Genomic DNA, 21,194 nt, shown 5'->3' with positions numbered 1-21,194 from the left:
GATACCAAGGTGGGAGCCAAGCAGTGCTGTCTGAAGTAGTCTCATTCTCCCTCCCCACTGACCTTCCCAGAATCAAAGAGTCTTTATGGAGGATGGGGTTGGAGAAGAAGCAGTTTTGCTATTCGAAGGAATGTCCAGGGCCCTCTGAAGAAAGATGGAACACTAATCCTGTGTCTGGGACCAGTAAGGCTATACGTGCGGCTGGGACACTGGTCACTTTCCTTTTTTGGAGTCTCCATGTTGCTCCTCTTTCTGTGTGATTCTCTGAGTCAGTTTGTCCCAATCTCCACGTCTCTCTTTTGGCTTGAGCCTCACTCACCTGTCCTCTTCCATCAACCCAACAGCCTGACTGCCAGCCACCCTGGCTTCCTGGCTCCGTAGTTCCTGGCCTAGTGGCCTAAGCCCATCCTGCTCTGACAGTAGGGGTGAGAGGGGAGGAGATGATGGGAACAAGGGAAACCTCCTGGTGACATCTTCCTTTCCTTTCCCAGGCCTTAAGCCCTCAAGCGCATGCTAGGCCTCCCTTATTGGGGTCATCATGAACCAGAGGAGGTACATGGGAAGAAACAAGGAGGTCGAGGTAAAAACAGTAGAGAGGAGGGACAGAGGGTTGGGGGCAGAGGGGAGACCCCCCCCCCCCGAAGTGGAAGCCAGGTAGCCAAAGCCATTGGGGAGAAAGGAGGGAGGTTGAGTCGCGCGGTTCAGACAGTCCAGCCCAGCCGAGTCTCCGGGTTTCCCGTCGGTCTCTCCTTCCAGCTTCGCTTCCTTCCTCTCTTGTAAGATTTCTCCCAGGACCTCTCCGTGAGACCCCCTCCTCCGTACGAGTCTCGGCGATGGTCCGCTGGTTTCTCCATCTCGCGCCTGGCTTTGGTCTCTGGCTCAGCCTCCCGACCTGGCCCTCTCGGTGGGCGGTGCTCCTTACGCCCCGCCCCCAAGGAGGACTATTGGTGAAGAGGTGTCGAGAAGGCGGTGTCCAGCCAGCTTCCGAGAGCCAGATTGGTTGCGGCGACCCAGAGGCGGGCGGGAGGCGGAGCCGGCCGGGAGGCGGGCGGGGCGGCTGGGGCCCGGCCCAAAGCCCCGGGCGGTCGCATTGTTTTCCTGCACGGAGCCGCGGCGGGAGTGGGGGCTGCGACTGGGACCCGCGGCTTGCCAGACCCGACAGCGGCCGGGAGCTCAGATCCGGGCTCCATCCCATTCGGACGCTCACCACATCTCGCCAGAGCCCCAATCACGGATTGCGAACTCGGCGTGGTGCGGGGCTGCTGCCCGCCCGCTGCGATCTCGGTCCCGCTGACCCGGATCTCGGAGCAAGTACCCCGGAGCTTGGGGAGATGGGGCTGCAGGGGAGGCCAGGAGGACGGGGGACGCCGCAGCTGGGGACAACGTTCCGAAGTGCGAGAGGGAACCGGGAGGGTGCCAGCGCGCTGTGTGCCTGGCTGGTGGAGAGGGTCAGCGGAGTTGGCGTGCTTGGAGGGAGGAGGGGACCGTGGCCGAGCCCCGTCAGTGCACTGTTGGGCGCAGCGTCTGGGCTCCTCTTCCCACCGGGCTTCTCTGAGTCGCGTCCCCTGGATTGGGGAGCGCGAAAGGGGATTATCTGAGGCGCGCACCGTGCAGAGGGTGGAAACCCTGGTGCCTTGACTCCCGGGCAGGGAAACTAAGGCTCCGAAACCCGCGGAGAACTGGACCCTCCTCTCGATGTCTCTGCAGGGATAGGAAGGGGGACGCGTCGTTCCGGACTTTGGTGTCACGGTTGCACCTCTGTCCTGGTGCAAGCGGGAGTCTGAGCACCTCTCAGGAGGTTGGCTGGGGCAGAGAGTCGGGGAAGGGGGCCCCCGAGAAACAACAGTCCCCGCGCCCTTCTCCTTTCTTCACCCTACTCGCCCCGGGTTTTTGTTAGACCAGGGTCTCCCAAGGAGGAGAGCCTAGCTGGAGACTGAACCTTTAGCCCGCGGACCCCGCTCAGCGCCGGCCGCAGGCCTGCCCTCTTTGGTTCCCAGCCTCTGGCCCTGTTTCTCTGGCCTGGGAGACCCGCCTCCGCTCCCCAACCCCCGCTCTCATCCTCACTCTGCGCCTGCAGGCCCCTCCAGCCCCTCCTCCCGCTAACGTGGCTCTGGGACCCGGTCCCGGCCCAGACTCTGCTGCCCGCCCCTCTCGGAGCCCCAGATCCAGTGAGGGGGAGACACGTCGAGCCCCTGGCCCCGGGCCCATCTTATGCCAGGCTCTAAACACCTGGATTATCCTCGTTGGGGGTTGGGTGGAAGGGAGAGTAGGTGCGGAACCAGGGGCAGAGGGTGGGAGAAATGTCTTGGAGAAGGGAATGCGCCTTCAGCCTGTTTCTCGAGGATCCTCACCGCGCCCCCCACCCCCTCTACCTCCTGTCTGCTCCCCCAGAGGAAGGTGGACTGGGGCGGGAGACCAGCCTGAGAGCTTCCTGCTATTGTCCCCAGCCCGGTCTCCCCTTCTCCATCCCTTCCCCAGCCTCCCCCTCCACCCGCCTTGACTCTGGTTGTGACTCTGGCTATGACCCTGGCCACTCCCCAGAGGTGGCCGTAGGGCCAGGAGGAGAGAGAAGGGCTGTTTTCTCTCCCAGCAAATAGAAGACCTAGGAGGGGAAGAAAGGTTTGGCCAGGCCTCCCCCATTTGCTTCAGATGGGGGGTATGATGCCTTTCCCCAGGCCCCGGGTGGGATGGGAACTGCTCAGATGCTGCTCCTCCAAAAACCAATGTGGGAAGCCTTCTTAAAGACATATCATACAAGTCTAGGGGGCCAATGCGAAGGCCAACCAAGTGTTTTCAGAGGCTGGACTAATCCAGTCCAAGGCAGGGGGTGGGGCGCAGAGACACTGGGCAGGAGGGAGGCAGGACCTGCTCTCTTAGGGAAGAAGGAAGGGGCTGGGGATGTTTGCTATCGGAGCATTTTGCCTAGAAATGAAGAGCATGTAAATGAGATGCAAATTAGCCTCTATTGTCCCCAGCTAGGGCGCTTTCTCGGTGAAGGCTGCTGGATTCTGAGGGTTTTAATGTGGGAGTGGTCGTCATGCCCCACAAACTCTCCCTGTCACCCTTTTCCCCAAGACTGGTCCTTCAGTTCCAGGAGTTTCCAGCTAGGGGCCAGCCCCTGCCCCTGCCCTCACATCTTTGGGTTTGAAGCGGCCGGCACCTCTGTAATCTAGCTCACTGTCAACACCCCGCCCCACGCCACCTCACAACACACCCACACCTTTCCAGGGCCGCACGTCCCTTTCCCTAGCTTCAGTAGACTTCTCCTAAATTTTCACATTTACTTCTAAGGGATGTGGTAAGGAGGTCTAGCTAAGCCTCTTCCCTCCTGTCCCTTCTTCCATCAGGTCACAGGTTTCCTATCCCCCTCAAACCCCCACAGGAGTCACGACCCCAGGTGAGGAAAGGGCAGCAGCTCCTGAAGGCAGGGGATGGAAACTGGCCTGGTCTGGGAGCAGGAAGAGGGGTCTGGCTGTTCTCCCCACTTGCCAGAGGCCAAAGTTGTTTCCTGGGTGAAGATACCAGTTGCCCAGGGCAACTTGGAGGGGGGGGGAGCCGGAGTGGGAGGATAGGAGACAGGCTGGGTCCCTTTCTCTTCCCCTGGGAGCACCAGCATCCGGGGATGGGGGTGGGGTGGTTAGGGAGGCTTGGCCTTTCAGCACCAGAGGGTCGTTAGCTAGCTGACTGCTCTGCCCCTGGGGAGGGGGTCATCATTAGATGTTCCTACCCCTTCCCCTCCTCCAGCCCTCTTGGGACCCCATCTGACGTCAACCTCCCCACCAGTGACGCTGGACTGGGGGTGGGGTACACTTGGGTCCTGGCTCCAAGAGTGGATTTGGGGAGATGGAATGGGCTGGGCTTGGAAACCCAGGGTCTGTTCTTTAAGGGGACATGGTGGGATGAACAACTAAGGATTGGTGAGGGATAGCTGTCTATTCACAGAAAGGAAGGATTCTCACCTGACCTGGTTTCAGGAGCCACTCAGCCCCTCGCTTCAGTTTGAGGGGAGGGAGGGCAGGAAGCTGGAGTACACCTCCCACTGCGGGGCCCAACCGGGGTCAGCTGGGGTGGGGTTGGCAGTGCCTGATGAGTGGGAAGGGCAGTCTTACCACGCTTTCACCATATCCATTTTTCCTGGACTTTGGGCTACCGTTGCCTGTGCCTGTCGTTGAATTATTTATATTTCCATTTTGAGGCAGCCTGAAGAGGGAAGGAAGGGAAAGAGGGACATACGTGTTGAGCCATTTCTCATCACCAGTATAGCCAGTTGCATCCCTGGCTCCTCATAGGCGTCTGCTCCTCCTCATCAAGTACTTGCACTGGTTCTTGGGAGCCAGGGAGGGAGCAGGGGGTTGGAGAGGCTGGGAGGGGGCACAGTGGTCGGGCAGACAGCTGCAGCCAGAGCTAAGTTTAGCCTCTGATCTGGCTCTGATGCAGATGCATTTTTGGCTAAGGCAGCCCCCCACCCCACCCCGTACCCCTCCCTACCCAGCTTCTCCCTAGCAAAGAGAAGAGCCCTTGAGGCATGAACTTAGACTAAGACAACGACCCCTAGGCTTCCTGCCCCCACTCTGTCCTTCCCCAACCCTAGAGAGGGGATGGCTTCCTCGCAGCTGCCTCTTCCCCGGGCACAGCGCCTGAATGGCTCCCAGGGTGCCGTCTGGGTCTGTGAGGGAGGGTGAGGCAGACACGGTGCCCTCTTCCTCCCTCCAGTGCCAAGGAGTCACTATTTATAATTTTAAGGCTTCAGTGTCTAATTATAACTGAGAAGGGGTTAGTAAGAGGGGGGCCGGGAGGTGTCACCTACCGAATGTCCCAGGCCCACTCAGAAGAAAGGAGAAGAGGCCGTGTGAGGTTTGGAAGGGGAACGGGCGTGTCCTGTCCTTACCTGGGGTCATGCCTGCAGGTCTCACGCCAGCCAGTTTGGGCCAGTTGGAGAGAGAAAGGCCTGGAGTGACAGTGACAGCTGGCTGGGACCGAGGCAGTGCCAGAGAAAGGGTTGATTCCCCCGGCCCACAGGGTCCTCTAGGGTCAGACCAGGGGAGGAGCCCGCCTGGGCCAGGGGGGAAGGGATCTGGCCCCTTCCCCCACTTTTATCTGTCTCCTCTTTCAGGGCCGGCATATGGGTGAGGGGGCACCCCCTGGGGCCTGAGCTGCCCCGCACAGGATGCCCCGTGCCCCCCGCTTCATGCCCTTGCTGCTCCTGCTGCTCTCACTTCCCCATACCCAGGCTGCCTTCCCCCAGGACCCCCTCCCTCTGCTGACCTCTGACCTGCAAGGTGAGTGCCCTGGCCCGACACCCCGCTGGGTGAGCTCTTCACTCCAGACCCCTGTGTAGGAGGCCAGGGTACAGGAAGACACCCAGCAGGGGAAGCAGACAGGTAGAGGGAACGGGCGCTGCTGGCCCTGCTTCCTTCACTTGGAGGCAGTGCGGTCATTTGGTGGTTAAGAGCACGGACTCTCAGCCAGACCAAACCTTAGCAGGTTTGGATCCCTGCCCGGCAACTCATTAGCCTCACAACCTTGGTTAGATTGTTTAACCTTCCTTTGCCTCAGTCTCCTCATCTGCAAAATGAAGAGAGCAAATAGCATTCTGCCTCAGAGTTATGTAGGGATTAAATGAGGCGCCAAGAACACGGTCTGGCACATGGTAAGTGCTGCCTGTGTGTTTGCTATTACTGTTAGGTATGCCACAAAGGTTCAGGGCTGGTTCAGTGGTTCCCCACACCTCTTCCCCCATCTCCACCATTTGCACCACAACTAAGCCTAGGTCCCACTGTGAGGGAAACCATACACCCACTTTTTTCTGAGAAGAACCTTGATCTATTTGCAGGTTCCTGTTATGGATGTAGAATTTAGAGTAATTTTAAGGACCAAGGGACTGCAGTTGGGTCCCTGGGAGTAAGTGTTGGGGGATAAGAATAGCAAACACTTGCATGTGCCAGATGCGGTTCTGAGCACCATATAAACATTAAAGCATCTATGTCTGAACTCTGAGCTGCCTCTGGGCGCTGATGATCATGGTTGCCATGGTCAGGCCAGCAGACACGGAGGGTGGTCAACGGAGACAGTGACCTGGGACGGCTGAGGTGGCTTCTGAAGAGCCTTGAGGGGATGATACCAAAAGCTGGGAGAAATGGAGTAAGTGCTCCAGACAGGACAGTGTATGGCACGGGAACGAGAGGGGAGCGCTAGCCAGCCCTACAGCCCTTCCAAGAAGGAACTGTGTTCAGCTCTGGAGTAGGACAGACCTGGATCTGAATCCCAGTGCCTTCCACTTCCCAGCTAAATAAACTAGGCAAATTCCTTAATGGCTTTAAGCCTCAGACTCCTCATCTGTAAAGTGGGGCCAATATTAGTATAGTAAAACCTTGTGGCAAGATAAGCAAACATTATTTTTAATTTTAATTAAAAAAATGTTTATCTTTAGAGAGATGGAGAGACGGAGCGCGAGCAGGGGAGGGGCAGAGAAAGAGGGAGACACAGAATCCAAAGCAGGCTCCAGGCTCTGAGCTGTCAGCACAAAGACAGATGTGGGGCCTGAACTCACAAACCGTGGGGGATCATAACCTGAGCCAAAGTTGGATGCCTAACCGACTGAGCCACCCAGGTGCCCCTCTAATAAATTTTAACTTGATGAATGAGTGATGTCTTGTGATACAAATAGTATGTGATACTGAATATCACTTGATCACAACTGAGCCAATGGTTCTTGAAATTCACTTTAATATATGAGTGCTTTGGATTACAAGCATCATTCCAGAATGAATTATGCTTGCAAACCAAGTTTTACTGTATTTCCCTTATAGGGTTGTATTAAACAAGGCATCTAAAATGCTAACATGGTGGTTGGCCGAGGTTAAGTGCTCAGGGCTAGCATTATTTTATTAATAGCTGTATTAATAGTTTTTTTAATACCTCACAACTTGTCTTCCTCATCCACAATGTCCATGGCTGGATTTCAACTGGCTGGAAAGGGTATTGGGGGAGTGCATGGTGTCCTGGCTCAGCCTCAGCACCCACCTCTCTGTGTCTTCTAGGGACTTCCCCATTATCCTGGTTCCGGGGCCTGGAGGATGATGCTGTGGTTGCCGAACTTGGGCTGGACTTTCAGAGATTCCTAACCTTGAACCGGACCTTGCTAGTGGCTGCCCGGTAAACTGGCCGTGGCACTGTTGTGGGGCCGACATGCATGCTCCTGGGCAGACATGGGACCTGCATGGCCACTGCAGCACCTTGCAGGGGACACATGCAGGTGTACAAGCCATGGGACGTGGACATGCTTGGACCCAGAGCGCAAATGCCGAGGCATGGAGTAAGGGGGGGGATAGCAGGAGGTCTGCGATGTTTGTCTCTGACCACTGAGCCTGAGCAGGGTGGCAGTAAGGAGCTCAGGTGGGGTGCCTTCGTTTGGCTCTGATCCCTCCTTACCTCTCCCTGCAGGGATCACGTTTTCTCCTTCGATCTTCAAGCCCAGGAGGCAGGGGAGGGGCTGGTGCCCAACAAGGTAAGAGGCATGTGGCAGGAGGTGCAGGCATGGAGATGAGGCCTGGAAAGGTCTGCTGGGGGTCCAGCGGGTGGGAAAAAGAATCTAAAAGGAGCCGTCATGTGAGGGGGCATCCAGCTTGCCCCATGATGTTCCCTCCCTTCTGTCTCTCCCTTCAGTATCTAACATGGCGGAGCCAAGACATGGAGAACTGTGTTGTGCGGGGAAAGCTGACGGTGAGGAGCGTGAGGAGCGGGGTGACAATTTCGAGGGGAGAATTTCCCGCCTCTCCAGGCTCTGTCCAGGACCACAGTGGTCCTCTGCTGTGCCCAGTTTTCCCGCCCACTTGCATCTGGGGTGGGGTGGGGGGGATGCAGGAAAGGGGATGAATAGTTTTTGCCTTCCTTCACAGAAGAGCTAGGCTCTAGCAGGCCAAAGAATCTGTCTGAGGTTGCAGGGTAGCAAATAGCTTGGCTGGGACTTTACCCCACATTGCTCTGACCGTCTCAGGGGAGGTGGCCTTACTTCCTGTGGCCCCCTGTCCCAGTCCTAGGGAGCCCTGTCGCTGACCTGGAATTTTGGCTTCTCTAGGACGAGTGCCACAACTATATTCGTGTTCTTGTTCCCTGGGACTCCCAGACACTCCTTGCCTGTGGAACGAACTCATTCAGCCCCGTGTGCCGCAGCTATGGGGTACAAAGGCGGAGGGAGGGGGTGTGGGGCAGGGAAGGGGTCATGATGGGAGTGGGAAGAGAACCCAAGGTGGGCAACCAGCGAGGGTAGGGGAACCGGAGTGTCCAGAATGCAAGGGTCCTGAAGGGGTTGGGGAGAGAGGCAAGGGGACGCGGGGAGGTGGGTGATGGAGCCAGACTCCGAGACCCTGATGGTTCCAAGAATCTGTTCCCTCTCCCTCCAGATAACTTCGCTGCAGCAGGAGGGTGAAGAGCTGAGTGGGCAGGCTCGATGCCCCTTTGATGCCACCCAGTCCAACGTGGCCATCTTTGCAGGTGTGCACCTGGGCACGTGAGAAGCGGGCCTGTGGCCGGAGGGGGCTACCACCTCAGCCCTTCTCCCAATTTGGTCTCTCCCTATGCTCCTGAGTGGAAGGTTGAGGTAGGGGGCAGGGCCAGGGTGAGTGAGGTAGGGGTGTAGGAGGCCCAAGAAGCACCAGATCCCTGGGCCCTCCCCTGACTCCCCCCTACCCGCCCCTCCAGAGGGCAGCCTATACTCAGCCACAGCTGCGGATTTCCAGGCCAGTGATGCTGTGGTTTACAGAAGCCTTGGGCCTCAGCCCCCACTCCGCTCGGCCAAGTACGACTCCAAGTGGCTCAGAGGTCAGGGAGGGCCTGGGGGAGGGAGGCTGCTCTTGGGGAGGAGGTGCAGGGGGAGGACAGGGGGAGGTGCAGGGAGCAGGCAGAGGGTGGTGGTACTGGTACTGTGCCTGTGTGAAAGGCAGAAGGCTGTGTGGGGCCTGGAGTCTCTGAGCATGCTGTTTCCTGTCTCCGCCCCCTCAGAGCCACACTTCGTCCATGCCTTGGAGCACGGAGACCATGTCTACTTCTTCTTCCGAGAGGTCTCTGTGGAGGATGCTCGGCTGGGAAGGGTAAGGAGGTGGGCACCAGGGGTGGGTAGCTAGAGAGTTCTGCTGGATCCTGAGGAGCCAGTCAAGAGTCAGTGAAGAGCTCCTGGCCCTAATCTCCACCATATAGTCCCTTGGACTCTGAGCCCCAACTTGGAGTAGCCCCCAGCCCTCTGCCCCCACATCCTGCTGTGTCCCTCATCCTTGACCCCAACCGATCTACCACGCTATACCCTTCCTTTGCTGTGCCCCTAACATTGGTCTCTCGGTCCTCCAACACTCCAGATTCATGTCCCCGCCACTGGCCCTGGGGCCCTCCCTGTTCTCCTAGTCCTGGCTCTCCCCCCCCAACCCAGGTGCAGTTCTCCAGGGTGGCCCGAGTATGTAAACGTGACATGGGCGGCTCACCTCGGGCCTTGGACCGCCACTGGACATCCTTCCTGAAGCTGCGGCTCAACTGCTCTGTTCCTGGAGATTCTACCTTCTATTTTGACGTCTTACAGGCCTTAACTGGGCCTGTGAACTTGTATGGCCGCTCTGCTCTCTTTGGGGTCTTCACCACGCAGACCAATAGGTTAGTAGTAGACTAACCGACATGGCCCAATCTGTCCCTTGTCCCACCAGCGTCTGAGCCCCCCTCCCACAGCCTGCTGATGCCTTATATTGAGGGGAGACTCCATTCAAGGCCAGTTTACTATTCTGTTCATTTTTTTTTCTCCCAGCATGGCCCCCAGAGACTGTCTCACCCTCTCAGGCTCCACGTCCTAATATGGTGCATAAGGGCAGCTGCCGTGTCTCACCTGGGAGGGGCTGTGCTATCCCTCCCAACCCCCAGCCCACATCCTTTTCTGGCTCCTTCAGCATCCCTGGCTCTGCAGTCTGTGCCTTCTACCTGGATGATATCGAGCATGCATTTGAGGGCAAGTTCAAGGAGCAGAGGAGTCTGGATGGGGCCTGGACACCCGTATCTGAAGACAGGGTTCCCTCCCCCAGGTACCCAGGATGGGGGTGGCTTTTGTCGGGGCAGAAGCAAGCAGTGTGTTCCCACATGGGATTATGAAGAGAGGGTCTATGGGATTAGGGGGAGGGGGCTCAGTGGGTTGGCATGGGACTGGAGAGCTGTGGAGAAAAGGAAGGCAGTAGTTGAATGTCTGTGTGAAGGGGTAGAGCAAAGGTTACCAATCATGTTTGGGAGCAGCTGGGGGGGTGGGGTACTTAACTAAACCCTGGGTCCCCGTCCTAACATGGCTCCTTTCCATGTGCCTACCAGGCCAGGATCCTGTGCAGGTGTAGGTGTGGCTGCCTTGTTCCCCTCTTCCAGAGATCTCCCTGACGACGTCCTGACCTTTATCAAGGCTCACCCACTGCTGGACCCGGCCGTGCCACCTGCTACCCATCAGCCTCTGCTCACCCTCACCAGCAGGTATGTGGCTAGACAAATGACAGCTACTGCCCAACTCCCCCCCCCCCCCCCCCCCCCGCCCCCGCCACTCTCTGTCTCCGACCTCACAAGCTAAATCATATTGGTGGGAAGAAGAACCCATGAAAGTGGAAGGGAGAGTGAGAAGAAGAAAAAGTCTGGGCGGGAGGAAGCACCCGGAAGTGGGCACCAGGATACATGGGCCGTCTTCCACTAGTCAGCTTGCCCTGACCCAAGGCCTATCCCTCCAGGGCTCTACTGACCCAGTTAGCTGTGGATGGTAGGGCTGGTCCCTACGGTAACACCACAGTCCTGTTCCTGGGCTCCGAAGATGGGACAGTGCTGAAGGTACTGCCCCCAGGGGGGCCATCAGGGGGCCCTGAGCCCATCCTGTTGGAAGAAATCAATGCCTACAGCCCTGCCAGGTGAGGCCTTCGTCTGGCAGTCCCTCCCACCCCCCTTGCAGAGCAGGAATGGGAAGTGAGGTGGTGGATGGAGATGTGGGGGGATAGGGTGGGAACTCCCCAGAAGCTATAGGGTATAGGGATTTGGCAAGAAGCTGGGTGGTTTGGTGGGGCAGTCCTATGAGTTGTGTTCAGGGCTTGTGCACCTCCCCACCTTCTGTTCTTTAACACCCCCCCCCCCCCCCCCGGAGACAGGAGCCTCACCTGCGCCATCTCTGATTCCTTCTGGCTCCATCCTAGGTGCAGTGGGAAGCGGGCGGCCCAAACGGCACGGCGGGTCATAGGGCTGGAGCTGGACACTGAAGGTCACAGGCTCTTTGTGGCTTTTTCTGGCTGCATCATCTACCTCCCTCTCAGTCGGTGTGCCCGGCACGGGGCCTGTCAGAGGTGAGAAGAGGCTGAGGGCAGGCTTGCCTGGGGAGGTTCCTTGAGCCAGAAGGAGCATGGGGACACAGGCATGGGGGGTGGCAGAGAAATGCAGGGGAGGGTCAGGAGGGAGGGTTGCCTGGAGCATTCTGTAGGTATGCAGCAACCAGGGACTAGAATAGGAATCAGGGTAGGCAGGATGGGATCTGGGGCTGGGGCATGGGCTGTGATTAGAGGGGAGAGCCTCAGATGTCTCTGTCTCCCCCAGGAGCTGTCTGGCTTCTCAGGACCCATACTGTGGATGGCACAGCTCCAGAGGCTGTGTGGATATCAGGGGACCCGGTGGGTAAGTGAGGGGCCCCTGGACCTCCTGAGGAGAAAGCTCCCCACTACTAGGAGAGGGAGCTGAGGGCCGGGGCAGGGGCTGGGGGGCAAGATGGATAACTGAACTGAGACACCCCCATCCACCTCATATCCTTCTAGGACTGATGTGGATCCGGCTGGGAACCAGGAATCCACGGAGCATAGTGACTGCCAAGGTAAATGGCCGGGGCAGGGGTGGCTGTAGCCACAGCTGCACATGGCTCTGAAGGCCCTCAGCGACCATCCCGGGTGTGGGTTTCTGTCCTTCTGTAGCACAGTCACCCCTTTCAGTTCTTCTAGAAGCTTCCCTGCCCCTGTCTTCACTCTCCGTCTTCCTTCTTCATAGATGGAGCTACTGGGAGTCAGTCTGGTACAGGGGATTCTGCTTATGGTGAGTCTGGCTATTCCAACTTCATCCCCCCTTGCCCGGCCCACACTCACCCAAGTCTGTGCTCCCTGGCAGCAGCAGACCAGCACCCCGGACCCACTGAGAGAGTCTCAAGGGTTAGCATCCTCCACACACCTGGCATATAGCTCAGTGCTTGGCATACAGTAGGGTGCTTAAATAAATAGTGTTTGAAAAAACTACATGAAAGAATGCCTGCATGGTGAGCCCTTCCCCATGCCCAGAAGAAAGGAGAGGCTGGAGTTCTGGACTTTGGGGTTCCAAAGGGGGTGGGTGGGGGTGGGGAGGACCCTCTGAATGGGTGTCAGAGGTGGAAAACAGGAGCCTCACTGGCTCTGACCTGGTCTCTGTCACCAGTGCTTCTGGGTCCTGGCCCTTCCCCTGAGACCCCCAGCCCCCTCAGTGATGCCCACCCCCGGCCCCAGTCTTCCACTATTGGAGCTCACACTCAGGGTAAGGGGGCTGGTTGGGAGGGACAGGAGTGAAGTGTGGGGCTGCTGATTCTTGAAGAACTCCAAGCCCCTCACTGACACGTTTGATGCTCACTAATGCCTGTCTGGTGCCCCCTCTCCCCAGAGCTGGGCATCTCCTACCCACCTCCTTCTGCACTGGCAGAGTTTGGCACCTGCTCTTGGCATGGCTCCAGGGGCCAGAGCTGGGTTGGGGACTCCCCAAGGCCCAAGCTCTAGCCTGTGTGTGAGGGCTGGTGTGATGGGCTGTGCGTTGAGGGGTCAGGGGAGGTCATTCTGAGGAGGGTCAGGCTGTGCTGGAGCGGAGGAGGCGAGCAGCAGCGGGAGCGAGGTGCAGCGCCCTCCCACACCCCCCTACCTCGGCTGAGCCTCCCTCCTCCCTCTCGGTCAGCAGGCGTGCGCCGGGACCTCCCCCCAGCCTCAGCCTCCCTCTCCGTCCCCATCCCACTCCTCCTGGCCTGTGCTGCCGCAGCCTTCGCTCTGGGCGCCTCAGTCTCTGGCCTCCTGGTCTCCTGCGCGTGCCGCCGAGCCCACCGACGTCGGAGCAAGGACGTCGAGACTCCGGGGCTCCCGCGCCCTCTCTCCCTTCGCAGCTTGGCCCGGCTGCACGGTGCGGGCCCGGAGCCGCCGCAGTCCAAGGACGGAGACGGGGCGCAGCCGCCCCAGCTCTACACCACCTTCCTGCCTCCCTCCGAGGGCGTGGCCCCGCCGGAGCTGGCCTGCCTGCCCACGCCGGAGTCCACGCCCGAGCTGCCGGCCAAGCACCTCCGCCACGCCGGGGGCCCCTGGGAGTGGAACCAGAACGGGAACAATGCCAAGGAGGGCCAGGGCCGCGTGCGGGGCGGGAACGCGGCTGGCGGCCCCGCGCCCCGCGTGCTGGTGAGGCCGCCGCCGCCCGGCTGTCCCGGGCAGGCGGTGGAGGTCACCACCCTGGAAGAACTGCTGCGCTACCTGCACGGTCCGCAGCCACCCAGGAAGGGGGCCGAGCCCCTGGCCGCGGCCGCGTTTACCTCGCGGGCGCTCCCGCCGGAACCCAGCCCCACCCCCACCCTGTTCGCGGGCCCCAGCCTCCTGCCCCGGGAGTGTGGCCCGCCGTTGAGGCTGGACGTGCCCCCCGAGGGCAAGTGCGCGGCCCCCTCCACGCGGCCCGCCCTCTCCGCCCCCGCTCCCCGGCTAGGGGTCGGGGGCGGCCGCAGAACGCCCTTCCCCACGCATCGTGCCCCCCCGGCCCTGCTCACTCGGGTCCCCTCGGGGGGCCCCTCCAGGTACTGTGGGGGGCCCGGGAGACATCTTCTGTACCTGGGCCGGCCGGAGGGCTATCGGGGCCGCGCCCTAAAGAGGGTGGACGTCGAGAAGCCGCAGCTGCCCCCGAAGCCGCCCCTCGTCGCGCCCTCCCCCCCGCCGGCCATCCCCAACGGCAGCCATTTTCACTTTTAAAGGGAGCTGCGCTGCGTCCTCCAGTTGGGCCCCTGAGGCCCGCGCCTTCCAAGGCCAAGAGCATGGACGCGTCTCCAAGGACAGAACCCCTCCCTCTCTCCGCGTTCCACACCTCCAGCCTTTCTGGACTCTGAGAGTCTCCTGGGGTCTCAGCCCGCCTCGGGTTTATTTATTGACTGTCTTTCCCCCTGTCCTCGAGAGAGGAGTGGGAGGTGAGAAGCTCGCCCCCTCAGTGAGCCAGCTTTTCGCGGGGAACTGGCGCACTCCTACTTCCCCCTCCCTCAGCCAAGCTGCCTTAACTCGCCCCTTCGGACTTCCTCCATAGACTGTGCCGCGGGCGGGCCGCAGGACGGATGGACGGACCGACGGGGCTGGGGCCGCGCGCGCGCTGTGTACGGAGTCCTCGGGCCTCCCGGGACGTGCCTCCTCCTACTGTGTAGGAGCCTCCGCTTCCCAATACAGCTTTTTGTCCCCGAGTCGTGCCTGACTTTCCTAGCGGAGGGGGCGGGGCGGGAACCGGTCCGCTCGCTAGGCGCCTCTGCCCCCGAATCTCTGCCTTTATCTTGGCCTCGCACTCTCCCGAGTAATTGGGATGGCTGCGGTCCCACCGGGGTTAATCAGGAAAGGTTTCCTGAAGGAGGCAAGCAAAGAAATGGTGTGTGGCGATGAGCCGGGGCCCAGGAGACCCACGGCCAAGCTTAGGTGGGGTGGGGAGTGCACCGGAGGACGTTCCTGGATCGAGGACGTTTTCCTAGCTTGTTCCATGGAGTGGGGGAGGGTACTTTTTGAGAAATAAAATGAAGCTGCAGCGCAAGTGATTTACGTTTCACAACAGGAAATCTTGTCCTAAAGAATTCGGAGTCTGGGTCGCATGACCGGGAGGTTGCACAGAAGAGCAAAGGAGTCCGCGCTGTCGGAGGCAGGGGCTACCCTTGGCAGTTCCCTAAGGAGCAGTTTCCCTTCGCAGAGCGGGAGGGAGTATCCAGAGCGTCTGTTCCCTTGCACGCATGCGTAGCCTCCTCTCGCGGAGGAGTCCCCGGCTGCACACCGTGTGCCGACGAGGTTCAGGAGCGGGTGCCCGTTCGGTCGTTCATCTAGCTGGGGCTGGCTGAAGATACCTGTCTGTTACCCCGCGGGCCAATGGGAGGGGCTGACAGGACCGTCTGTCCCGCCCACTACCTCGAGTCTAAGGGCTCTTAAAGCCTCTCGGGGGCGGTGGCCGCTTTTGCGGATTTACAAGTCCGGGGTTTTGCCGGCTCGTGGCCCGAGTATCCGCCCAGTTGGAGCCCTAGGCCGCCGTCCCCCTGGCGCCGCCTGGAGGCCGGCCCGGGCCCTGCCGCTAAGGAAGCCTTGGCAGTCCATTGCCCTGTTTGCCGCGGAAGGGCCTTTGATGGGAAACCGCTGAGAACAATTTGGTGAAGACCGGAGATTGTTTCTTGCTCCTCCCTTGACTACCTGTAATCCTGACAAGTCACAACTTTGCCCCAAACCTCAGTTTCCTCATCTGAAAAATGGGGTTGTTTGAGAGGCTCAAGTAATGATGATGTATGTAAAAATACTTTCAAAGGAGAAAACACGGTACCTTTTGAGATGGTGATTCTTCCAAACTCATGCTTAGGCGTCCTAACTTTGCGATCTTCTAAGCAATCGGTTTCCCTTTATATCCTCACAGTCTTAATAGATTTTACCCTCAATGTTTTTTGAAAATTACCCTCTGAACTTTCCTCACACCTTGTTCTGCCATATTTGCTCTCTGCAGTCTACCCTCTGCTTGGAGCTTGTTCTCCCAGGTTGGAGAGGTCCTTTAGGTCTTAGTTTAACCCTCTTTGGATGCCTTACATAAACCAAGATGTTTGAAAACCGTTGCTAGTTTCCTAGATGGTGAAGGAGAGCAAGGGAGGAGCGGAGAATCTTTCCAAACACGACTTCACTATCCTCTTCAAACCAAGGTGTTAAAGCCAGGACAAAGAAAAATGTTAGGGCTACATCCTTTCTCAGCCTTCTGTTCTGAGGGACAAGGCTCAAAATACTTCAGTGCTTGCTCTGAAGGTGGTCACAAGAAAGGGGTAAATGTTCCTCAAGTTTAAATATAGACTCAAAAGAGAGGTGCAAGAGAAGTTAATCCTGTGACTCTGTGCAGGCAGCAGCAATTTACAGGTTAAAGTCCTTGTTTCATTTTAATCATGAAGGGTGTTCATTTATTAACATTTACAAAGTATGACGGCTTCTCTAGCCTAAAGAGTGGACTAAACTGGATCCTCAGAACCTTCTCAGGGCTAGCAAAAGCAACTATGTTGCACTGAGAACGAAAGTCTTGGACTCTGCCACTTTAATAGTTTTGTGTGTGACTTTGGCAATTCGATTAACCTCTCTGAGCCTCAATTTCTTTTGTAAAGGATGTATGGCAACAGGGAGGTTATAATAAAGCACCATATAAATACATAGGTTTAAATTAAGTGCTTTGTGGGAAAAGCCCCAAATAGATTACTATCAAGTATGCAATTCGTTAATACTCATGAAATACCTCACCCTGGCAAAGAGTAGTGAATAAACTAAGGGAATGAATTCAAACAACTTATTGACACTGACAACAGAGGGATAAACATGACCTCTTAATTTAAGGATACTTAAACATAATGTTGATACACTTTTTTTTTTTTTTAACTAAGATATTCGTTTGGGATGCCTGGGTGGCTCAGTCTGTTGAGCATCTGACTTTTTTTTTTTTTTATAAGTTTTTTTAAAGTTTATATTTGAGAGAGACAGTGTGTGAGCAGGGGAGGGGCAAAGACATGGAAACAGAATCCAAAGCAGGCTTCAGGCTCTGAGCTGTCAGCACAGAATCCATCACAGCGCCTGAACTCACAAGCCATGAGACCATGACCTGAGCCGAAGTTGGACGCTTAACCAACTGAGCCACCCAGGTGCCCTGAGCATCTGACTCGGGTCATGATCTCTCTGTTCATGGGTTCGAGCCCTGGATCAGGTTCTACTGGCAGTGTAGAGCCTGTTTGGGATTCTCTCTCTCAAAAATACATACATACATACATACATACATACATACATACATACATACATACATAAACAGACTTTAAAAAATAAAATTAGGGGGGCACCTGGGTGGCCCAGTCAGTTAAGTGTCCCACTTCGGCTCAGGCCATGATCTCATGGTTCAGTTCATGACTTTGAGCCCCCAGTGGGGCTCTCTGCTGTCAGTGAGGAGCCGCTTGGGATCCTCTGTCTTCCTGTCTCTCTGCCCCTCCCCCACTCATATTCTTTCTCCCTCCCTCTCAAAACTAAATAAACACTAAAAAATTAGCATTAAAAAAAAAAACAAAATTAGGATACTAGTTCAAACTTTGTCTTTAGAAAAAAACCAGTATGTGCCAGCAAGAGGATACAGTTGTCCCCCTGAGGGATTTCTACGCTGATTTCTCAGAGGCATCCTGGGAGGTTATGGAGAAACCAGGGCCCCAGTGGGCAGAGTGCATCAGCTTGTGTAAGACTTTGGGGATCTGAAACACAGAAGGTTCTATAGTCACAAAGCTTGAAAAGCTGTTCAACATCTTGGGTACTTTGGGAACTAAGTCACAGGGGCCTGAGCTATTATTGTCTCTCAGATTTGTATCTCCTTGATGGCACTACCCCACACTTGGGAACCATACAGGTATGAGTCACTTTCTGCTACTTAATCCAGCAGACCCTTCAGAACGGTTAACTCATAAGAATTTAAGGTTATATCCATGAGTTAGGTTGAAGTTCACGGATAAAATATGAAGCCTATGAATCCAAGGTTGCCTACCTTTACCACATATATTAAGGTCCCAACAGGAAATAAGACAACATACTCAAAATAACAAAGGACTGATTTTAAAGTGAGGGCAAGGGATAGGTCAGTAACTGAGGGTAGTAACAGCCTTGGGCCTGAAAGGATAAAGGGAGATAGTGGTTATTTGGAACTGGCAGGAGAGACTGCATTGAGAGGAGCGATGACCTTTAACCAAAGGGTACAGCTAGGCCCAGGGGACCCCAATGAATGGAACCTGGGCAATCCATATACCGATCCAAGTTTTTTCTCTCCCTCTGATCTCCTGCCAGAGCAGGAATCCAAGTGGAATCCAAAGTGCAGGGAGCCCACTGATGAAATGCATGCAGGATAGCCTCCCAGGATAGAGAAAAAGATATAGAGGGAGTAGTAGTCTAGAAGGAAAGATAGAAGCTATCCAGCATCCTAGAGCTGAAGACCCCACCCAGTCTTCACAAGCGAGGTTACCTTTGACTCTCCTTGTTCAAGTATTGCTGGCCAGCAACTTTGTGGAGATGCCTCCTGAATTGGTTCTGGAGCAAACCTGACTTTGAGTTTGCAAAAAAGGCTGAAGTTATGTCACCCGTTTCTTAACTATATGCCCAAAGTTAAGTGAGCAAGATCATATTCTGATTCAAGGACGAATTACACAGGAAAGAACACCGATAACAATGTAGGAACTGTAGTTTTATTATTTTTTTTAATCAGAGAGCAGGAGTGTGGGAAGGGGCAGAGGGAGAGAGAGAAAGAATCTCAAGTACGCTCCACGCTCAGCGCAGAGCTTGACGCAGGGCTTGATCCCACAACCATGGGATCATGACCTGAGCCAAAATTAAGAGTCAGACGCCCAAACCGATGGAGCCACCCAGGTGCCCCAGAACTGTAGTTTTAGAAAGTATATATATTTTTAAAGTTGAGGGACTCTGAGGGACTCTGGGCAGTCACAACTTTTTTTTTTTTTTAATCTATATTCTGAAGATAATACATATCTTGCAAGATAGGTGTGTTTGTGTGCATGTGAAATGTCTAGCTCAATGGCAGACACGTAGCAAATCGTTAATGCATAGAGGGGCACCTGGTTGGCTCAGTCAGTAGAGCATGCGACTTAAATTTTTTTTAACGTTTGTTTATTTTTGACAGGAAGACAGCATGAGTGGGGGAGGGGCAGAGAGAGAGGGAGACAAAGGATCCAAAGTAGGCTCCAGGCTCGGAGCTGTCAGCACAGAGCCTGATGTGGGGCTCGAACTCATAGAGTGTGAGATCATGACTTGAGCTGAAGTCAGACATTTAACCGACTGAGCCACCCAGGTGCCTCAAGCATGTGACTCTTGACATTGGGTTGTGGGTTCAAGTCCCAAGTTGGGTGAAGAGTTAACCAAAAAAAAAACAACAAAAAACAAAACACCACCAAAAAAACCCTTAATGCATAGAAGCTGTTATTATTTATAATATTGGCCTCCCTCTCAAACAGCACATTTCTTATAGTAACAACTTTCTTAAACTTTAGGAGTGGTTATGGGAGCAGAGTGCAGCCCCACGCTTTGCTCAGGGGTCCCTTATAGTTTTTTCGTTTTGTTTTATTTTTTTAACATTTTTAACACATGTAAATTGTCTGCTGGACATAACTATTAATTTCCCAGTTATCTAGTTTCCTTTTTTTAAAAGTTGTCCCCTATCGTTATAACAAACTTAACTCTATTTATCTATCAGACATCTTGCACAAACCGTACATAGCTGTGGTTTTCACTAAGTTGCTCCCACTGCGACTTTCTCTCGTATTTTCTACCTACTGATCTTCTTGGAGTAGAGGGCTCATTTTCACAGAGGAAATCTTAGGAAAGTTGCCGTAATTCATGGTTTTTTCCCATCCTTTAAGAATATTACCCTTCAGAGAACTCCAGGTTCCCATCTCTCCAATTCCCTTCCAACCTTCCCATGCTCCTGATTTCTCACACTAGGATTTGAATTCAGCAAGACTTTTAGTTCTTTGTTTCTCAAGCCTCAAGTTCCTGCTCTTTTTCTCTCAGCAGAACAAAGGCTGTATACACATTTATGAGGTACGCTACCAGATGTACCTTATAATTAATATGTACACAGGGTTTTTGACCATACACACACACACACACACACACACACACACACACACACACACACACACACACATCAAAAAGCAATTACCTACATGCAACCTAGTACATGGTAGTGTTCAATTTCCTGAATACTGACTTGGAGCCTTGCCTTGGAGGTTCTACTTGTTGAGCACAGATGCTTGTATGTCCTTGGCTTTAGTATTATCCTCCTTTATTTAAGAAAGGCATCCTTGGGGCTCCGGGGTGGCTCAGTCCGTTAAGTGACTGACTCTTGATTTCTGCTCAGTTCATGATCTCACGGTTGTGAGATTGAGCCCTAGGTTGAGCTGTGAGCTGAGCGTAGAGGCTGCTTAAGATTCTCTGTCTCACAACAAACAGGGTTGATGGGGGGTGGGAGGGAGGGGAGGGTGGGTGATGGGTATTGAGGAGGGCACCATTTGGGATGAGCACTGGGTGTTGTATGGAAACCAATTTGACAATAAATTTCATATTAAAAAAATAAATAAATAAAAATAAAGAAGAGTAAACTTAAAAAAAAAAGATTCTCTCTCTTATGCTCTCCCTCTCTCTCTCTGATCCTCTCCCTGGCTCTCTCAAATTAAAAAAAATTTTTTTTTTTGAAGAAAAACAAAAGGCATCCTTTCTGCCAATGGAGCGGCTTTGAGAACACTGTACCCTGGATGGGGACTCCCTCTAGCCAACCAGATGGGTCTCTTCAGCCCTGGATACTAGTGGGGGTTGAGCCACAACCAGGATGCTACTTGTATTTACTTAATAAATGTATGCTGTATTGGACTGAGATAGCAAAACAGCACCTTATTAACTAAGAATGGCTGAGAAGCCAGCAGAGCAAATCTATTTCCAAGCCTTCTTGAACCTCATGTTCTCCCTCCACCTCATATCTTCGTGTTGACTTTACTACCACATAAAGCACAGAGTCATCTCCTTCAGCTCCTGTGCTCTCGTCCTGGTTGTTTGCTTCTAGGGAAGGGAGTGGGGGGATGACAGAAGGGAGAAAGACGTAAGTCTAACAAGCCAGTCAAAAGCTCTCTCCATTCTCATTTACCTCCAGTTGCTCTGCCTGTTAAGAATACCAGCTGAGGAGTAGCTAGATAAGGAAAATGCAGAGGCTGTGAATGGCTTACAAGAGACCCCAACAGGGGAAAGAAGACCCTCCCACACCCTCCCCCTGCTCTGCCTTCATTAGCTCAGCTGGACAGAGAACACTTCCTATTGGAATTTATCTGTGATCAGGAACGAGATGCAATTTTTGCCCAGGAGATGGAAAAAACTTCAATGACACCCTGA

General features: G+C 55.1%; 1 protein-coding gene and 1 long non-coding RNA gene across 11 annotated transcripts; one reads left to right on the top strand and one right to left on the bottom strand.

Moving 5' to 3' along the window:
- The first annotated feature begins 1,062 nt into the window (after positions 1-1,062).
- On the top strand, positions 1,063-14,132 carry SEMA6C (semaphorin 6C). Of its 10 annotated transcripts, none has more exons than XM_086718152.1 (18): positions 1,063-5,279; positions 7,041-7,155; positions 7,444-7,507; positions 7,666-7,722; positions 8,078-8,179; positions 8,403-8,493; positions 8,701-8,820; positions 9,001-9,089; positions 9,422-9,639; positions 9,927-10,058; positions 10,336-10,488; positions 10,737-10,910; positions 11,190-11,336; positions 11,584-11,661; positions 11,799-11,854; positions 12,025-12,069; positions 12,442-12,537; positions 12,946-14,132. In XM_086718152.1, the coding sequence occupies exons 1-18, from the start codon at positions 5,168-5,170 to the stop codon at positions 13,989-13,991; spliced, it is 2,895 nt and encodes a 964-aa protein (XP_086574278.1). In that variant the 5' UTR covers positions 1,063-5,167; the 3' UTR covers positions 13,992-14,132. The 10 variants fall into 10 exon arrangements, with proteins under 10 accessions (XP_086574278.1, XP_086574280.1, XP_086574279.1 ...); XM_086718154.1 differs by having other exon boundaries at positions 1,064-5,279; positions 13,027-14,132; XM_086718153.1 differs by having other exon boundaries at positions 1,064-5,279; positions 12,949-14,132.
- LOC147578352 (uncharacterized) lies at positions 6,707-9,489 on the bottom strand. The gene is made up of 2 exons (XR_015255112.1): positions 8,057-9,489; positions 6,707-7,559 (listed from the first exon to the last, which is right to left on the bottom strand). It is a non-coding gene; the product is annotated as an uncharacterized LOC147578352 (long non-coding RNA).
- Positions 14,133-21,194: the final 7,062 nt, after the last annotated feature.

The sequence above is a fragment of the Puma concolor genome, chromosome C1 (genome assembly GCF_028749965.1).
Source record: "Puma concolor isolate L17-30 chromosome C1, mPumCon1.1.hap2, whole genome shotgun sequence".
In the NCBI taxonomy this organism is placed as follows: Eukaryota; Metazoa; Chordata; class Mammalia; order Carnivora; family Felidae; genus Puma; species Puma concolor.
The sequence above is the reverse complement of the archived record's forward strand: the minus strand, read 5'-3'. Positions and strand labels throughout refer to the sequence as shown.